Source organism: Paramisgurnus dabryanus, chromosome 24 (genome assembly GCF_030506205.2).
Source record: "Paramisgurnus dabryanus chromosome 24, PD_genome_1.1, whole genome shotgun sequence".
NCBI classification, from domain to species: domain Eukaryota; kingdom Metazoa; phylum Chordata; class Actinopteri; order Cypriniformes; family Cobitidae; genus Paramisgurnus; species Paramisgurnus dabryanus.
Window position 1 is genome coordinate 14,948,484 of NC_133360.1, and position 18,193 is coordinate 14,966,676.

At 36.7% G+C, this 18,193-nt stretch overlaps 1 protein-coding gene across 1 annotated transcript; it reads right to left on the bottom strand.

Moving 5' to 3' along the window:
• Positions 1 to 790: 790 nt before the first annotated feature.
• Positions 791 to 17,954, bottom strand: atp8b3 (ATPase phospholipid transporting 8B3). Its single transcript, XM_065244298.1, has 28 exons — positions 17,793 to 17,954; positions 17,228 to 17,281; positions 14,688 to 14,779; positions 14,465 to 14,578; positions 13,950 to 14,048; positions 13,737 to 13,798; positions 13,573 to 13,645; positions 13,372 to 13,442; positions 13,004 to 13,095; positions 12,309 to 12,467; positions 10,968 to 11,056; positions 9,793 to 9,986; positions 9,508 to 9,716; positions 9,403 to 9,425; positions 9,149 to 9,305; positions 7,603 to 7,791; positions 7,394 to 7,506; positions 6,420 to 6,584; positions 6,195 to 6,306; positions 6,043 to 6,118; positions 5,208 to 5,328; positions 4,669 to 4,855; positions 4,359 to 4,582; positions 3,362 to 3,445; positions 3,037 to 3,261; positions 2,405 to 2,543; positions 1,396 to 1,526; positions 791 to 1,116 (listed from the first exon to the last, which is right to left on the bottom strand). The coding sequence occupies exons 2-28, from the start codon at positions 17,250 to 17,252 to the stop codon at positions 880 to 882; spliced, it is 3,462 nt and encodes a 1,153-aa protein (XP_065100370.1). The 5' UTR covers positions 17,253 to 17,281; positions 17,793 to 17,954; the 3' UTR covers positions 791 to 879.
• Positions 17,955 to 18,193: the final 239 nt, after the last annotated feature.

Genomic DNA, 18,193 nt, shown 5'->3' on the forward strand with positions numbered 1-18,193 from the left:
GTAGCACCATTAAAAAAAAGAATAATAAGATAACATAATAATAAACATGTTTTGACAAAAACTGAGTTATCGTTTTGCAACGAAACTCTTCATATAGTAAATGTTTTGCTAATATGTATAACAAACACAATGCATGCAATTTTTACGTTACTTGATGTATGGGGCTAGTGTGTTTGTAAAAAAAATAACAGACAACAATTTAGCTTAAATAGTAAAATATTTTAATATACTATACATAAAGTGCAACTATATTTAAAAATTTGATCATTTAAAAACTACATATTATTGGAGATATACATTCAGTTATTTGGCCCTGTAATGGTGCTGCAGGGATGACGTTTCTTTTTAGGCTAACACAGAAGGTAGCGGAATAAAAAACCCATTCATTTTACATAGACTTTTGGATTATCACAAAAAAAATTGTGTTTAACAAAAGTTACACGTTTTGTCCACTAAGTCTTGAACACAACTTTTTCTTCTTTTAAAGTCAAAATTCAGCTTTTTATATTTCTATTAAACGCATTTACTCATAAAAACTGTATTCATATGAGAAGAATAACTTCTTGTTGGACAAAAAGTGTTAAGTGCCATTGTTAAACAAAGAGCACTAATTCAAAAATGTGAAAAAGTAGTTTTTGCGAGGGAACCAGTGTACAAAAATATCCCTGTGGCACTATTCTCACAGTGGCTGCTACACCTTCTTTTTCATGTAAATGTTCAAACCATCCCCAATAAGGTTCACATTTGTAAAATGACTACAGTACCATCAATTGTTCAATTGAATTTTGCCATAATTTTGAACCTGCATTTTGCAACCAAAAGTTAAACCTTTTGTTACGCTTTCATATTTTAGTTACATTTTACGCACTAGAGAGGCTTTCACACCTTGCAACTACCATTCATTTCTCTATGTACACCCTCCTTTAAACCTTTCTTTAAATCATCTGGTGTAACCCTCCTGTCCTGCGGGGACGCTGCAGAGTGAAGGCCAACTCCTGTGGTGATTAACTTTCCAAATCCTTTCCCCTGAGAGACAGCATAAGATGAACGACGTCGGAGAGTGCCTCTCTGGAACCATGACTGAAGCTCGACGGGCTCGTTCACTGAGCTGTGGATCTACAAGAAAAACAAGTAAATATGATAAGCATGACCTCCAATATTCCAATATCAGACTACTAATATCATTTGTGCCCGTCTGTGAAATCCAAGCTGACGTCTCATCATCTAATTATAAGATTAGTAGCATCAAGGGTATATTTTCACAGAAGGTTATTTAAATTTTATAGGATTACATGTACAAAACAGTAAAAACACAAAAAATTATTATAACTGGGTCTATAGTTTTACATGTAATGCTTGGGGGTAAATAAAAAAATCCACAAGGGGGCACCAAACCTTATGTTTGTTGGAGTTTGTTAGCACAACACTCAATGCTCTTATGGTCATTGAAGGGAGAACAGCAACACAGGTCGTCACAAAAATGGTCAGCCAAACCTCAGAGCTACCGTAAGCATTTACTGACGCTCCTGCAAATTCAAAGAAACAACCAACAGGGTTCAAGTTCTTTCAATAACTATGACACAATATGACACTATTTCAGTTGACATTCATTGTTGTTTGAAGTTTATTTAATTTCTTATTTGTGACCCTGGACCACAAGTAACATATGTATATTTGTAGCAATAGCCAACATGCATTGTATGGGTCAAAGTTATTTATTTTTTTTTTATGCCAAAAATCATTAGGAATTAAGTAAAGATCAAGTTCCATGAAGATATTTTGTACCGTAAATATATCACAAATTTATTTTCGTGAGTGGACGCAGTTGTTAAGGACTTTTTTTCAACAAGCGATTTTCTATTTTTTTGCACCCTCAGATTTTCAAATAGTTGTCTCTCCGCCAAATATTGTCCTATCCTAACAAACCATACATCGATAGAAAGTTTATTTATTCAGCTGTCGAGATGTATAGATCTCAATTAAAAAAACAATTACCCATATGACTGGTTTTGTGGTCCAGGGTCACATTTGTACTCCAAATGTGAAAATCAAACACAACCGTATTTTTGGAAGGAGGTTAGGAAGAGCTATTCCTTAACCCCTTCAGACCCTGCGTCCACTAGAATGGACATCACATATTTTGTGGTTCAAACCAACAAAAATGCTGTTCAACCAATAAGGATTGAACACCTAAAAAATCAAGTCTGAAGGGGTTAAATTTGTGTTTTACAGGTTGAAGTAGTGCAACACTGCCCCCGAGTGGCCTAGAATAGATATAGCCATATTTTTTATCTACCGAATACAAGTTGATATGTAGAGAGTCGACTTCTTGATTCCTCTTTATTGTTTCTCCATCTAATTAAATGTATTTTATACATATACATTTATCAGTAGAAATAAATACCCAGGAAGAAGTAGTCTTTCGGCGACAAAGTAAACAAACGAGTGCTGTGTAGAGCTAATGTTGACAGAAAGAACGCAAGCAAACTAAAAATGATTGCAGCAATGCTGTACTTGGTCCAGAATTTTGTATTCAGAATAACCTAAAAGACAGAAAGAAACAGGAAGAAGTCTTAAAATGCAACCAGATTTTTTTTACAGTAGGTCTACTGTACATACACATACAGAATAGTAAATAATATAAGGGAACCATGGGGCAGTTTCCTGGACAGGGTTTCGATTAATCCAGGACTAGGTCTTAGTTATATTAGGACATTAAAGTCGTTTTTACAAACAAACCTTACTAAGAACAATACAGGTGTGCATTTGAGACAAAACAATGGCACGGATATATGTTAAAATATGCGTTTTTAAATTAACATGCATTTTAGTCTGGGACTTGGATAAGCCCTGTCCAGGAAAGCGTCCCTACATGTATTTTATACATGTTGGGGATAGGTTTAGGACATGTATGAATTCTGCTGAGAATATTTAAATAATATTTCTCCAGAAAACGTTTTTGCATAAGGGCTGCACCTAAATCCATTCAAATCCTCTGGTCATCAATCTCACTAATGGGTTTGTGAATCAAGTTACCTCCACAGTGGTTGTGAACACTGCTGATGTTTCCACAATTACGGCAAGAGTCTGGAAATCCAGGGCTGTTTCGCGTAATATTCCCATAGGGACAAAGAAAAGGATGATGGAGCTATATAAGGAATACAGAAGTGTGAGCGCCACGACAAACGGATTGAATAGTTTCTTTTGCTGTCCAACAGAGTAGAGCTCCGGCCAGCGGAGGCAGCTTTTGGCGCTGACATCCTATCACAGTGAAAACATAAACAGACGGATGAACCAATCAGCTGTAAGATCTGTCCTAGTTTGCTTCCAAAGTGGTGATTGGTCAAAGAAATTGACTTACCTGTTCAAAAACACCCAGGCACTGTATAGGCAGGGATGTGTAGGTTGTTGTGTATAGGCTAATAAACCAGCTTTCGTACATGGGCTGGAAAAGCAAAAATGCATTACAAATAAAACATTTTTAGTGATTTATTAAGATTTTCAATTGTCATTAAGTGATTTGTGCCTGTATAGCTTCTACAGGTGCTGGTCATATAATAAGAATATTATCAAAAATATTTATTTTTACAAATTCCATTCAAAAAGTGAAACTTGTATATTATATTCATTCATTACAAACAGACTGATATATTTCAAATGTTTATTTCTTAAAATTTTGATGATCATAACCGACAACTAAGGAAAATCCCAAATTCAGTATCTAAAAAAATTAGAATATTACCCAAGACCGATTATTCCTATTGCTTGTACACTTTTTTTGTACAACATCTTTTCCTTCCCTTCGCCTCTCTATTAATGTGCTTGGATACAGAGCTCTGTGAACAGCCAGCCTCTTTTGCAATGACATTTGTCTCTTGCCCATGATTGTGACAATTTAAAGGCCTTTGCAGGTGTTTTTTGAGTTAATTAGCTGATAAGAGTGTGGCACCAGGTGTCTTCAAAATTGAACCTTTTCATAATAATAAAATTTTCTGAGATACAAAATTTTCGGAATTTTTCAGATTTTCCATAGTTGTCAGGTATAATCATCAAAATTAAAAGAAAAACATTTAAAATATATCAGTCTGTGTGTAATGAATAAATATTTCATTCAACTTTTTGATGATATTTTAATTATATGACCAGCACCTGTATATGGCATGGCATTAGCAGCGCAAAAGGTCATGGGTTTTCGAACCCATGGAACAACACATACTAATAAAATGTAAACTTCGTAATGCTCCATAAATCGCTTTGGGTAAAAGCATCTGCTGAATACATAAATGTATATGTAAATTTGACCCCATTCAGATGTATGGGAGCTCAAATGTGGTGCAATATGATTTTAGTTGTTCTACCTGAGCACTGTAGCCATTGTAGAAACTGTACCAGACGTGAACCAGAGCAAATGCACTGGTTTTGTAGAGGAAATAAAGCAAAAATCTGCAGATGCGGTAGTATGACCAGTGTCCGTGCACCAGCATCAGCCTGCGAAGGAAGCTGAACTGTGCCAGGGCAAAATCGGCATTTTGCACCGCTTGACTCCCCTCCACACCGCACAGACCCACACCAATATGTGCCGCTGTTAAAGATCGAGAGCATTTGTGAGAAATCTTTCAAATGTAGTTATTTGTAATACACAAGTAAAAGGTATTATTGATTTCTAACTTTTGATCATGTTAACGTCATTGGCGCCATCTCCAATCGCCATGGTGATGGAAGTCGAATGCTTCCTGACCATCTCGACTACTTCGGCTTTTTGCGCCGGTGTCACGCGGCAACACAACACAGATTGGCACTGGCCGGCCAGATTGACAAACCTCGACCCCCATTCTGGTATTCGTGTAAGGTCAGCCTATTAAGACAATATATAGACACAGTGCAAATCTAGATTGTTTTTGCGATCGTAAAAAACCCCTGCAAGGCCCTGAAAGAGATCAAGCCTCAGCCAAGTAAGAAAAAGTAACACAAAAGTAACTCAAAAGCATTACTTTCCATGAAAAGTAACTAAGTAACGTAATTAGTTACGTTTTTGGGGAGTAACTTAATATTGTAATGCATTACTTTTAAAAGTAACTTTCCCCAACACTCTTGACTAATGTCAAATCAAACTTTGATGCTCCTAATCTCAGAATAAGATTGAGACTTTAGCCTGGGTTTCACTGACAAGGTCACATTTTTGCCACATTTCTGGGTTAAATGCTTACCAGTTCGGGACCAGAGATGACTAGCGCAGCTTTGCTCTTTACTGGTTTTCTGTCAGTGACCCAAACCTCAGGCTCTTTAGACATGGCACCAACATCTGGAGAAGGTGAATCTAGAAGCTGCCTGGAGATAATAACAACCATCATGTTATGTACTATTGCAAATCTGTTCTTTCTAAATCAGGCATGATTCAATTGTCCCGTTGCATGCAACTTGTTGGCAATTGCTCAGATCAGGGTTTCCCAAACTGGGGTTCACGGATCCCAGCTGGTTTGCGAGGGAATTGCAGGGGGTTCGTGAGTTGATGAAAAACAATCACTTAATTAAAATTAAATGTAAATAAATAAATGTAAATTATATACCAGTAAAAGAAAATGACCAGATTAAACTCAAATTAATAAGAATAACCACCAGAGCAATGTTTGTGGTAAACGTGGTATAAGCTGAATAATTGACTGCGGTCATTGCTTTACCACCTTGGGTGTGAATTATATACGAATAATTCAACAGCCCATCGGCCCATGCCTTTTACAGAGAAATAATCAAGACCCAAGGAACATTTCTCAACCAATCAGAATAAAACATTCAACAGACCCGTGGTATAACAGGAAATAATAACATTCTGAAATTCAAAAACAAATGTTTTTGAAGTTAAACATGCAAATGTGCTATTTAATTATAGAATTATATATCTAAGCAGATACTTCAAGTAAATAATTTAGTCAAGGGGTTCAGCTGACAAAAAACTTTTGAGAACCCCTGGCTGGGATTATCACGAAAGAGATGTGACATCCAATCACATCATGCCTGGTTTATAAAACATATGCGATTTCAGACCTAAGCTCCTCCCCCTGAATCAGGAGAGTGTCAGGATCCATCAGTTTGCATGCATAGCCCACATTCACTGCCGTTTCTAAAAGATAAAAGAAAATAATGATAAGACACTAATTTCAAAAATCTCATTCAGTGCACTAGCAGTAACACAGCACCTGTTTTGTCTCCTGTCAGCACCCATACTTTCACCCCTGCCTTCCGCAGGATTTCGATTGTCTCGGGTACGCCGTCCTGCAGACGATCTTCGATGGCGGTCACGCCGAGCAGCTGCACAAACAGTTGTGTTTCATATCACTGAAGCTAAATGCCGTTGATAATTTACCTAAAGTTGACTCCAGAGACTAAAGATATTATGCTGTATAATAACTCCCAATGAGTACCATTAATTCTCTTTCCATTTGATCGTATATCTCTTCCAGGACGGTCTCCTGGTTACCCGCTGCCATGTTGGCCTGGTTGAGGGCGTGGTTCCACTTGGCCCACAGGGATTCGGGGACAGATCGTACCGCCACGCACAGAGTCCTTAAGCAGTTCTGAGCGAAAAGCTGTCGACCAGAAGTACACACACATGAAAACCCATGGTTGGGTCAAATATGGACAAACCCAACTGTTGGTTTAGGTCAACCTTAAAAATTGTCCATAGTTGACCCAAATATGGATTGAAAGAACCCAGCAGAGTATATAAGAGTATGGGTCAGTGAAAAAGGTTTGGCAAGATGAGAAATTCAAAAATTGTTTTAAAAAACTTGTTTTAAAAGCACGCATCAGGTTTATATTCAAATGCACGTAGTGTAAATGTTAATTTTATGCAATAAAAATTACATTTGCACCATTTTTATGAAAGTTTTGACTGAATGGACTGGAAAATGTCAAATGGTATAACCGCCAATTGTGCCAAAGAATGAGAAATATTATATAATTTTATTAGTTATTTCTAAATGTAATTTTTTTATGCATTTTTGTAATATTTTTCCTGACATATGCTGAAAACAGCTCTGTTTTCTAAATAATCTTTGACAAATTATGTAAAAAAATATATTACACTAAACCAGATGATTATATTTTATTCCACATTTTTTATGAATATATTTATATTTTCATTTGAAAAAATACTAGTTACACCAATTGACACAGACTGGTTACACCACACTGACTTTTTGCAATAACCCCCCCAAAATTCTTTCAAAATGAAATAAAACCAGAAATTTTAGACTTGGTCTTCAAAAAAGAGAATGTTTGCAAGTAATCTGCAAATTTATTTTGAAATTTTAACCCTTTTATATTTAATTGAACCATATGGACACAAAATAATTAATGTCACGTCATTGATCCATATACTGTAAGTTGACCTCACCTCTAGAGCGTTCTCTGTATCCTCCTGAACCAGTTGGTCTTTTTGAAGCCTCTCCAGAATGACAATATCCGCACCTTTACAGTACAGCTTTAAATCTCCTCCTGGTTCCCGCACTATACACACCCACAAAAGTCACACAGATGCATACAGTACGCTTTACTTAGAGGTAGTATTTAAGTTTCGCGAGTGCCGCATTTGAAAAAACGCACCTAACACAGACATGCGTCTCCTTTTGCTGGTGAAGTCTATGAGGGCGAGGAGCTGATAGTTCCTCGTAAGACCCAGCTCGCTGATGGTGAGGGTCTCACGCGTGCGGGACAAAAACACCCAACCCAGTTCTCGTGCTGCACACACCAGAGCTTCCTCATCTGGTGAGGCCGCCTGGTACTGAGGCAAACCTGCATATTAAAACAGAACATATTAAAGAAGAGTAAAATTTGTGACTCTGGACCACAAAACCAGTCATAAGGATTAATTTTTTTACATTTTAAATGACAATATTTGGCAGAGAGACCGTACACCTATTTGAAAATTTGGAATCTTAGGGTGAAAAAAATCTAAATATTGAAAAAAATATGGCCTTTAACCCTGGAGAACCCAGGAAAATCCAAAAAACCATTTATTCTAATGAACAAATTTGACCCCGTGGGTTCTCCAGGGTTAAAGTTGTCCAAATGAAGTCCGTAGCAAAACATATTACTAATGCTAAATAAAATTAGTACACTGAAAAAAAATTATTAATTGAATTTAATAAATTTTTGTAAGGTAAGTGGTTCAATTTAAGCTACATTTAAACAAAAGTTTTATATTTTATTTTACTTTACTAATCTTTTTTGTTTAAATGTAGCTTAAATAAATTGATTGAAACCACTTACCTTAAAAATATTGATTAAATTCAATGAATACTTTTTTTCAGTGTATATATTTAGAATATTTATGAAATATACAATATATCTTTACTTAATATTCTAATGATTTTTAGGGGAAAAATAATATTTTTTGACCCATACAATGTATTGTTGGCTATTGCTTCAAATATACCCATACAACTTATGACTGGTTTTGTGGTCCAGGGTCACATTTTTGCATTTTGCAGAAACTTTCATAAATAGTGAATTAAAGTGCATTCAAGATATATATTTTTATCTGCATGTGTGATCTCTGAGAATCAAACCCACAACTATTGGACTCCTAATGCAATCATGTATTAACTCATTCCCCATCAGGCTTTTGTTGAAAAGTTGTCCGCTAGCATTTTTTTTTTGTGATTTTTACAAAAGTTTCACAAAATGCCTTTAAGGAAAATTTTATTTTAAAAATATATAAACATACAAATATATCAAATGAAAGAACAGACCCTCTGCTTTCAAACAAACAATAAACAAACAAACAAATAAAACCATCCTATCTGGAATTTTTTCTCTGTTCCTAATCTCTTTAATATGAGTATTTTTTTTTAAATACAAAATTTTGAGCAAAAAACTGAAATAATTGCATTTTTGTAAAGGACATTTGTTCAGATGTCAGATTCAGAACAATTATCAAAATATAAATGCAGTGTAAAATTAATAAATAATGTTTGGCTTCAGTTTTTCTTTTTAATTGGGTAAGCGCAGTATTACAGATTACCCTAAAAATGATCAGGAAAACTTTTTTTCATGCAAATGTTTTCTCTTAAGTGACGAGATAACTAAAAAAAGATTATTCACAAATATTGCAATAAATGTTGACAATGGAGATTGCATCCCAACTTACCATCTTTCCACTCGCTCATAACAGTGTGGCAGAGAGCCAGAGCCGTGAAGAACTCCTGACACTCCCGGCTGCTCTGTCCACGTAGCTTCTCCACCAAACGCTGATCGAAAAACTTCAATCCGCCACAGGAAAACCGGTTCCAGCTCAAGTCTAATGGCTTGCGGACGGCAAAGTGAAATGTGTCAATTCTAATTGGATCGGTAGATTAAGGTACTAAAAATGTTTTGCCAATAATAAGAAAGTGCACTTTGTACCTTAGATTCCTGTGACATGTCACCTGAAAAATCAGACCTGTATTGTTAATGATGTTAAAGTATAAATAGGAATGAAATAAATGCTGATGATAGGGTCATAAATACCGTAAATCTTTCCATCAATGTAGCATTGTCGAAAAAGCAGGCGGTTTTGAGTGAGCGTGCCGGTTTTGTCACTAAGCAGGTGACCCACCTGACCCAATTCCTCATTAAGAGTGGACGTACGTGCCTGGGCGGGGCTGTCGTTGTCTTCCCAGTACATCTCTAAATCCCAGCCAATCAGAAGGCAGTGCACCATGTGGATCACCTCAAAACTGGTGTGGGGAAAACCAATTGGAGTTTAAGAGGGAAATAAAATGAAGTAGATAAAAAAGCAAAAAAGACAATTACGTTATATAGAGAGACATGGGCAGAGAAGGACTTAGTAATATGATGTAGCCCCAAAATGTGAGGAAGCCCAGGTAGGCAGCCGAATAGCCTCGCTGTACGGCAGAAAGAACTTCAATTTTAGGAGAAACCCAGTACTCGAAAATCCCCGCTCCAACAGCCAGGAGAAGAGCCAATGTAACCATGATGACCAAAATCTGAAACAGACATATACATATTAATTAGGCCAAATTTAATTATTGTGCAGCATCAGATTTAACTTTTTCTCCCTAATCAGTTGTTCATGGCTTTTTTGCCCCATTGACTTTTTGATTGCAAAGCCATGACACCATATAATCATGCATTCTTGATTGTTGGAGGTTTATCCTGTTGCTAAGAGGTCATATTTGTCATGTTTACTGTTGATCGCCATGTGGCACCATTAACCCTTTAGTAGGCCTGTGCAAAAAAACAGAGCTTTATTTCTTGCTTGTACATTGAATGATATGTACATTGAGTATAACAGCATATTAGAGTGTTTGTGTGTGGTAATTATCACGTTGTGGGGACCAATTGGAATACCAAAAGATAGGAATACCTTTTGTGACATTGTGGGGACATTTTGAGGTCCCCATGAGGAAAGAAGCTTATAAATCAAACAAAATGATGTTTCTTGAAAATGTGAAGTAGCAGAAAGTTTTCTGTGATGGTTGGGGTTAGGGAATGGGGCAGGTAAGGGGAATAGAATATACAGTTTGTACAGTATAAAAACCATTACATCTATGGAATGTCCCCACAAAACATGGAAATGTGCATGTGTGTGTGTGTATGTGTGTGTGTGTGTGTTTTTCCCCCAAATCCGTGACATCACTTATGAACTCTGCAATTAAAGAGTTAAAATTATGGAATTTTTGTAAATAATTTGGTAAATTTGATCAGTACTGATGGTGATAAACAGATTTATGCAAGAAAAAAATGTGAAAAATTAATCTGATAAATATTTACAGCTGTTTATATTAGTGATTTTATTGACCACAAACAACCCGAAAGGGTAGTATATTTAAACAACCCATAATGGTTAATGGAAAGCATATTTATTCAGATGATATATAAATCTTAATTAAAAAAAATTACCCATATGGTTTTGTGGTCTATGGTCACATTTGATTTTTATACTTAATTATTTTAATTTCTCCTACCACCAACACTGCTTTGTTCAGTAGTATTTCCACGCGAGTTTTCTTCAGTTTTAGACGCCCGCAGTTTTGTAGGATTTTACTGTCCGTGCCTGTCAAGATAAATATATAATTTATTAAATAGAAAATCTGGCAACCAAACCAGCACCTTTAAAGAGTAACTAAACCCCAAACCAACTTTTTTTAGTTAATGATCTGTAAGAATGATGCTTTATTAGTGCTGTTCATTGATTTTAGTAAGTTTTTTGACATTTGGATATAAAGTGTTTCAATACTATAATATATGGTGTAAAAACGTCTGAGTGCTGCCCTCTTGAGGTTGAACGGTGGCTACTGCAGTTGAATTTTCCTATTGGATGTTGGGTCCAAGAAATGACTCGTGACGTAAGCAGTTTCAAGCTCACCACGCCCTTGTTACGATCTCACTACACACTTGGGACGAGCTTAGTTCATCCCCTCTATCTCCGTTGGGATCTGCCCACTTTTCTTGCATTTTTCAAATATTGCAGTGGGTGGAGTCAGGCTCTGACCAGGGGTTTAGTTACGCTTTAAAGAGAACATATCTGACTTTTTGCATGTGCTATAATTGGGTCCCCAGTGCTTCTATCAACCTAGAAAATGTGAAAAACTTAGTAACCCAGTAACTTAGTTTTGGTTAATCATTCTCTGCAAGAATGTGGAAAAAAAATTGTTAATTGAAATTTATCTTATTATAATAATACCACCCCTTAATCTGCACTATCCATTTAGTCCAGAGGGAGAGAGAGAAAATAATTGACAGCACAACTGAGTTTCAATTTCAACAAACCACCATCATGGTGATCAGTGTTTGCATTTCATAAGCTCATTTGCATTTAAAAAGGACACTCCCCAAAACAGCACATTTTTGCTTACACATACAAAGTGGCAATTTTTCCATGCTATAATAAATTATCTATATTGTATTTTGAGCTAAAACTTCATATGTACTCTGGGGACACCAAAGATTTATTTGACATCTTAAAAAAGTCTTGTGAAATGTCCCCTTTAAAGGCGGGGTGCATGATTTTTGAAAAACACTTTGGAAAAGGGAGTCGAGACGACACACTTGTAGCCAATCAGCAGGAAGGGGCATGTCTTCTTACGGACATCGTTGCCTGGGTTGCGCATGTGTAAGGTGGGTCTATCAAAAGAAGGTCAAGATTCTATTAGGGGTAGGGGCGTGTTTGTTTAGGTGATTTCAAATATCAACATTGGCTTTCAGAGGTCATGCACCCCGCCTTTAACACTTCTGGGTTATTTCAATAGGACTGCTAGCATTAAGGTACAGTGTAGAGATTAGAGATTATACAGTATATACAGTACCTGTGTATATAGCCAGGCCGTATGCCGTGTCTGTGTTTCTCAGTACAGTTCCTCTGAGCAGCAGGTTGTCTGTGTCCAGCATGTGGCGTTCTCCTTTCCAATGCAACTCGCCTTTAAAAGAGTGCAAGTTACCATTTGGCTCCTCGCACCGGACAACACCTATAGTAAAAATAAATACAAATCTGTAATTTATTTACAGTTATAATAAGAGTCAGTAGTAGGGAAGATATTTTTGTACAAGCTGTCCAGCAGTATTTAAAGGTGCAATGTGGGACTTTTAAAAGGATCTTCTGACAGAAATGCAATATAATATACATAACTATATTATCAGTGATGTATAAAGAACTTACAAAATGAACTGTGTTGTTTTTTTTTACCTTAGAATGAGCCGTTTTTATCTACATACACTGCGGGTCTGCTTACATGAAAGTCACCGTCATGTTTCTACAGTAGCCCTAAACAGACAAACTGCTCTACAGAGCGCATTTTGTCCCTATGTTGTCTCATATGACAACTTATTTCTTTTGTAGCAGCTACTGCGTTTCGGTATTGAGGTAGTGAGCTATGGACAGAGCTGTTAATTGCAATTCGAAATTTCACCACTAGATGCTGCTAAAAAACCCACACTGCACCTTTAATAAGTAAACACAGTACATCACAACAATATAGAAAGCTTCATTCAAGCAGTTTTATACCATTAAAAGCTGCAAGATCTTTCTCGGCTTGATCTGCTTTCAGCTCAGTATGAGTAATAGTCAGAGCCTGACGAAACTTCAGGTTGGTTTCCCTGCAAGCATCAGAATAATGTAATATAAACACAATCTTTAGTGCGCAATCCTTCCATACACAGTCTGGTTATTTTAAATACACTTCCATGTCATAACCTGTGCCAAGAATCAACAATTTTTGTGTTTAAAGAGCCACTTTTGCATACCACACTGACAATTTGTATATTTCTTTGCATATGATGTCCTGCAATATTTATTTTGTCATTAGCTTTTATCTGCTGTGGGAAAACAGGTCAGTCAGTTCTGGTATTTGAGCAGATGGAGAGAGTTGTTACCCGTCAATGTCTGCGGTTTCCACATAGCAAAGGCTGTGTGGCTCAGTGCTGCACAGGAGGAGAAGATCTGACTGGAAGAATGAATACATTACGGGGCTTAACACGTATACAGACATTTACTTAGTTGTTTTAATAATGATAAAGTATATCTGTAATGTAATTTCAACTGTAATTTTGACAAGTGCCTACAAACACACGTACAGGTATGACCTGGTCTTTATGAACCCGGAGAATGTCACCGGTATATACATCTTTCCACCTGACTGTTCTGAATCTGTACAGAAGACATTGAGATAATGTATTTGTTTTCATTCGTTGATAGCTTTGAATCCAGCTGTCCCCAGTGCCCCAGCAGCATTACTCACCCCTCTGGTGTAAGTACGTCACATGCTCTCTTGTTAATTTGAGCATCGCTGCGACGTCGACCCTGTGAGATGTGAAAATAGGGTATCCTTTAACAATATATGTCAATATATAACAAGTAACAAACATGACTGTGATTTTGCTGGTCTATAGCTTTCAACACAAATGGTTCACTGGTTGTGCGATGTGACGACCGGTTCTTGAAATTCACTCACCAAGTCGGTTGCCAGATCTTTAGATCCACGAACAAGCAGAACAAATAGCAGTGGAAGCATTGTGCTGTACCATGGGATAGTCGCAATCATAGGTACGGACTGCACATAAAAAAAAACACAGGAGTTATTTTAAAGAAGTATGCTAAAAATAAAGGGTTCCTTGTAGGTTCTTTGTCAAGCTGTATGGTTTCATTAACATAAACAAAGTAAGAAAGAAATGCTTCTTTTAAGAATTTACTATAACAAAACACTTTTTTTCTGCATGACTGTGTTCGGTATGTCACAATGTTTAAAAAAAATCTCTCAATGTAAATGCTGTGTCCTTTCCAAACAGCAGGTGTTTTGCATCAATGTTTGAAATAGAGCAAATGCTTCATCATTCACCATGAAACGGCCACCTTTAACACAGTTTTCATAGGAAAAATGCGCTGGTCAAATATTCCCCTAAGGCCTGATGTTTAAACATAATTTAGCTTTGATTTAACTTTCAACCACAGAAGATAAAACCCACAAACCTGCAGGATGACAATAAGCAGGAAGAAAAGATTGGCCGCTCTCTGGAACTGTTCATACAGGTTAAGGGGCAGAAATGTGAGAGCGGTGTACTTGTAGCTTCGTATCACATTGTCCTAGCAAGAGTAACCATTAGGAAAGTGGTAAGCAATCAATAAAACTGATACTGTAGATCATTGTAACATTTTGCTAAACATTGAAACAATTAACACTATTGTAACTTACAGCATACCGCCCCCAGCGAAAACATAGGACAGATCTGCGGCGCAATGACTTGTGAAAATGCTGGTCGTTGGCACGGACCTCCCAACTGACTCCTAAGGGGGAGTTAAAGTCAAACAAAAATGTCAGGCAAAATTTTTCAAATCTTTAAAGTTTTTTTCAGATTTTTTCCATGTTTAAGTGCTATATTTGGGTCCCCTGTGCTTCAATCAATCTAGAAAATGAGAAAAAGATCAACCCAGTAACTTAACATGTGAAAAAATAGGTAGTGGAAATCTGGCTCCTCTTGTGACGTAAGAAGGGGATAATACCGCTCCTCAGGGGCGATTCTAGGATATATATATTTATTCAAGATAAATTTGGATTTATCATTATTACAAAGTTATAGTAATAGACAGATTTTCTCTTCTTGTTTTCTTATTTAGTAACTTTAATGACAGAAACTTCAACAGGTAGGCCTGTAAGACTGAATGCAATAAAATGTTTAAGGTAATCAATTGTTTACTATGATACTCATTAAGACATCTATTTGATGTTAATGTGTATTTGTCTGTTTAACCTAAAAGACGCAAACATGAACTTATTTAGCTCTGTGACCTTTCTCACAACTTCCGTATTTATGACCGGAAATACGCAATCGCCGCGGAAATCTACTTCCTCCGCAGTCAAGGCAATGTAAAAAGCCGTATCTGTTCCATCAATTCCCTGTTGATGGTGAAGTTATACAGAAGTGGATTAAGGCTATCCGGTGAGACTTATAATGTGTCGTTTTAGTTAACAGTTCAGTAACAGTTAGACTCGCTCTCTACTTACCTAGAAATTTATGGACAAATTCTTCATGGAAAAAGTTTTCCTCCATTAGTCGTGTCACATCAGCAAATGTAATATTTGGCAAATCCGTTAACGAAGTTTTGTAGACTCTTTGATCCATTTTAAACTTGCCCGGGTTTATGTTTTTCTAGTGTGTTGACGCTTGACAGGAACTCCGCTTACACGACGATTACGTATTTCCGGTTACTGTGAGAAAGGTCTATTGTTGGGTAGGAAGTGCCGTGCCACGCACACGATGCATAGATGGGCTGAACGTGAAAGTCGCAAAGGGAAAAGAGACGAATTCTGCCCTGCTGCCTTTTCAAATGAAATTTAAAGGGGACTGAAGCGATCACAAATTCCCGTACAGTTTATGGACCTACCTTACATAGGAACATTTTTAGGGGGGCTGAACAAATTTTTTGGGGGGGCTATAAATGGCCTAACAATGCCCTTGCCGCCTCTTAATCTGCACTATCCAACCACGGTGCTGCCATTTAGTGTAGAGATCAACTCATTTGCATTTAAAAGGACACACCCAAAAATGGCACAGTTTTGCACGCACCTACAAAGTGGGAATTTTAACATGCTATAATAAATTATCTATATGGCATTTTGAGCTAAAACTTCACATACATTCTCTGGGGACACAAAATATTGATTTGACATCTTGTGAAAGTCTTGTGAAATGCCCCCTTTATGTAAAAATGTATTATAACACAAAAATGTCAACTGAGTTCTAAAGTCTAAAAGGGCATTCCACTTTTTTTTTTGAAAATATGCTCATTTTCCAGCTCCCTTTAAACATTTGATTCTTACAGTTTTGGAATCCATTCAGCGGATCTCCGGGTCTGTAACAAGCACTTTTAGCATAGTGTAGCACAAATAGTCCCCTTGGTTACTTTCAATAGCAGGGGACTATTTTCAGGCACTGCGTAATATCGCTACGCCTGCTGCAGTCATGTTAAAGCAGCAAAGTCCTTGATTATTACGCCAGAATGAGAGTATAGTTCCTAGCCATATCTCCCTAGAAAATCACAACTTTTAATTTTCTGTCGGTCTTAGTACACGATATAACTACAGAAGAGTCAAGTTTTAAATAGGAAAAATATTGAAACTCTTTGGTTATTTTTGAATGTGATGCTAATGGTCTAATGAGATTCAATGGATTATGCTAAGCTATGCTAAAAGTGCTAGCGCCAGACCCGGAGATCAGCTGAATGGATTCCAAAACGGTAAAAATCAAATGTTTAACTCTAGGGGAGCTGGAAAATGTGCATAATTTCAAAAAAAGTGGAATGTCCCTTTAAAATTCCACCCAATACACAATATTAAATTGCAATGTTTGTCTATTGTCTATTTTTCTACTCTAAAAAATGTTGGTCTGGTCCAATATGGAAAACCCTAACCATTCAGTTAAAAAATAAACCTATGCTGAGTTGTTTTTACCCAACCATGGGTTAAAACAACCCAACATTTTTTAAGAGTATACTTCAAATAATTTAAAAGTATGTAAGCATCTTTTAGGTTTAAGCACTCTGAAATTATTTATTATATACCATTAATATTATGTAACTAACTTTATAAAACTCATCTTAGCCTGTACCACAGATATGAGATTTATATTTTTGGATCAGCTAAAAAATTGATCAAATACATATTATCTAACATCTGATCCTGAATTTAAAAGCAGGTGAATGACATGAGCTGACAGGACAGACAGCAATACAAACCTCCCTCAGTTTTACTCCGGACCATGGTAAAGCAACACCCAGGGACAGATTGTTCTGAAAAGGAAAGATAAACACACATTAACAGAGTTTAGTCATCAATTCATCCCTTCTTACCTCACACAACTAAAATAAAAGTTGTCACATGAATAAACTGCATACAAAGTAACAGATTAACATAACTGCATTTGTCTGTAAAAATTTTTATTTTTACACAAAGTGCACTACATCCAGCTTGGAAAGATCCTACAAGCGAAACTTCAACTTCAAACTAAAGCATTTTTGTGTTTTATAAACCCGGTAACTTCTTGTATTTTGCAAAACATCAAATATTATGGTAAAATTGCATTTAAAACATTTACATAAACAATGATTTGCATCAGTTTCAAAGCCATACACGATCTGAAAACAGGAACATCCAAATTGCTACAGTACATATCCCATTGCAAGTAGCTTCAGTTTCATTCACAATAGTCCACTGTACTGTAACTCTCAGTGCCACAGCTGATTAACAAAACTAAGTGTTAAACTGTGAACACTTGGGAGTTTCACCTGCAAAACACCTCACCTGCTTACTGTTTACGTCTCGTTGATGGCAGATCCCAGAGGAGACGCTTTCCCCAACGACTCATCCGGCTAAATCACAACTCCAACAATCTGATCTTCATACTGCCATAAAACGCTCAAATACTAGCATATTTGACAGGTCATCTTTAACATGTTCCTCTGTTTATTCCTGTACAAGATTAAACTCATCTGAATCTTCATTGTGTGTTGTTTTATCTCCTCCCTCTCGCTCCGGATCTCCTCCTCCTCCTGCCTCTCTCCATCGAGCGACTGGGGAGTTTGTGCAAATGTTCTCCACAGGACTGGAAACACAATCGCTATGTACCAGCACAGGTGGGAGAACACGATGAAAAAAATGAACGTGGACGAATATTTAAGAAAATAACATAACACTCTGTAAGT

Coding starts and splice junctions, on each gene's coding strand:
- atp8b3 (XM_065244298.1), bottom strand. CDS start 17,252: ATGGTCCGGAGTAAAACTGAGGGAG. Junction 13,799..13,949: donor AAGATCTGGCAACCGACTTG/GTGAGTGAATTT, acceptor CACATCTCACAG/GGTCGACGTCGCAGCGATGC. Junction 9,987..10,967: donor TGAACAAAGCAGTGTTGGTG/GTAGGAGAAATT, acceptor TGTCTGTTTCAG/ATTTTGGTCATCATGGTTAC.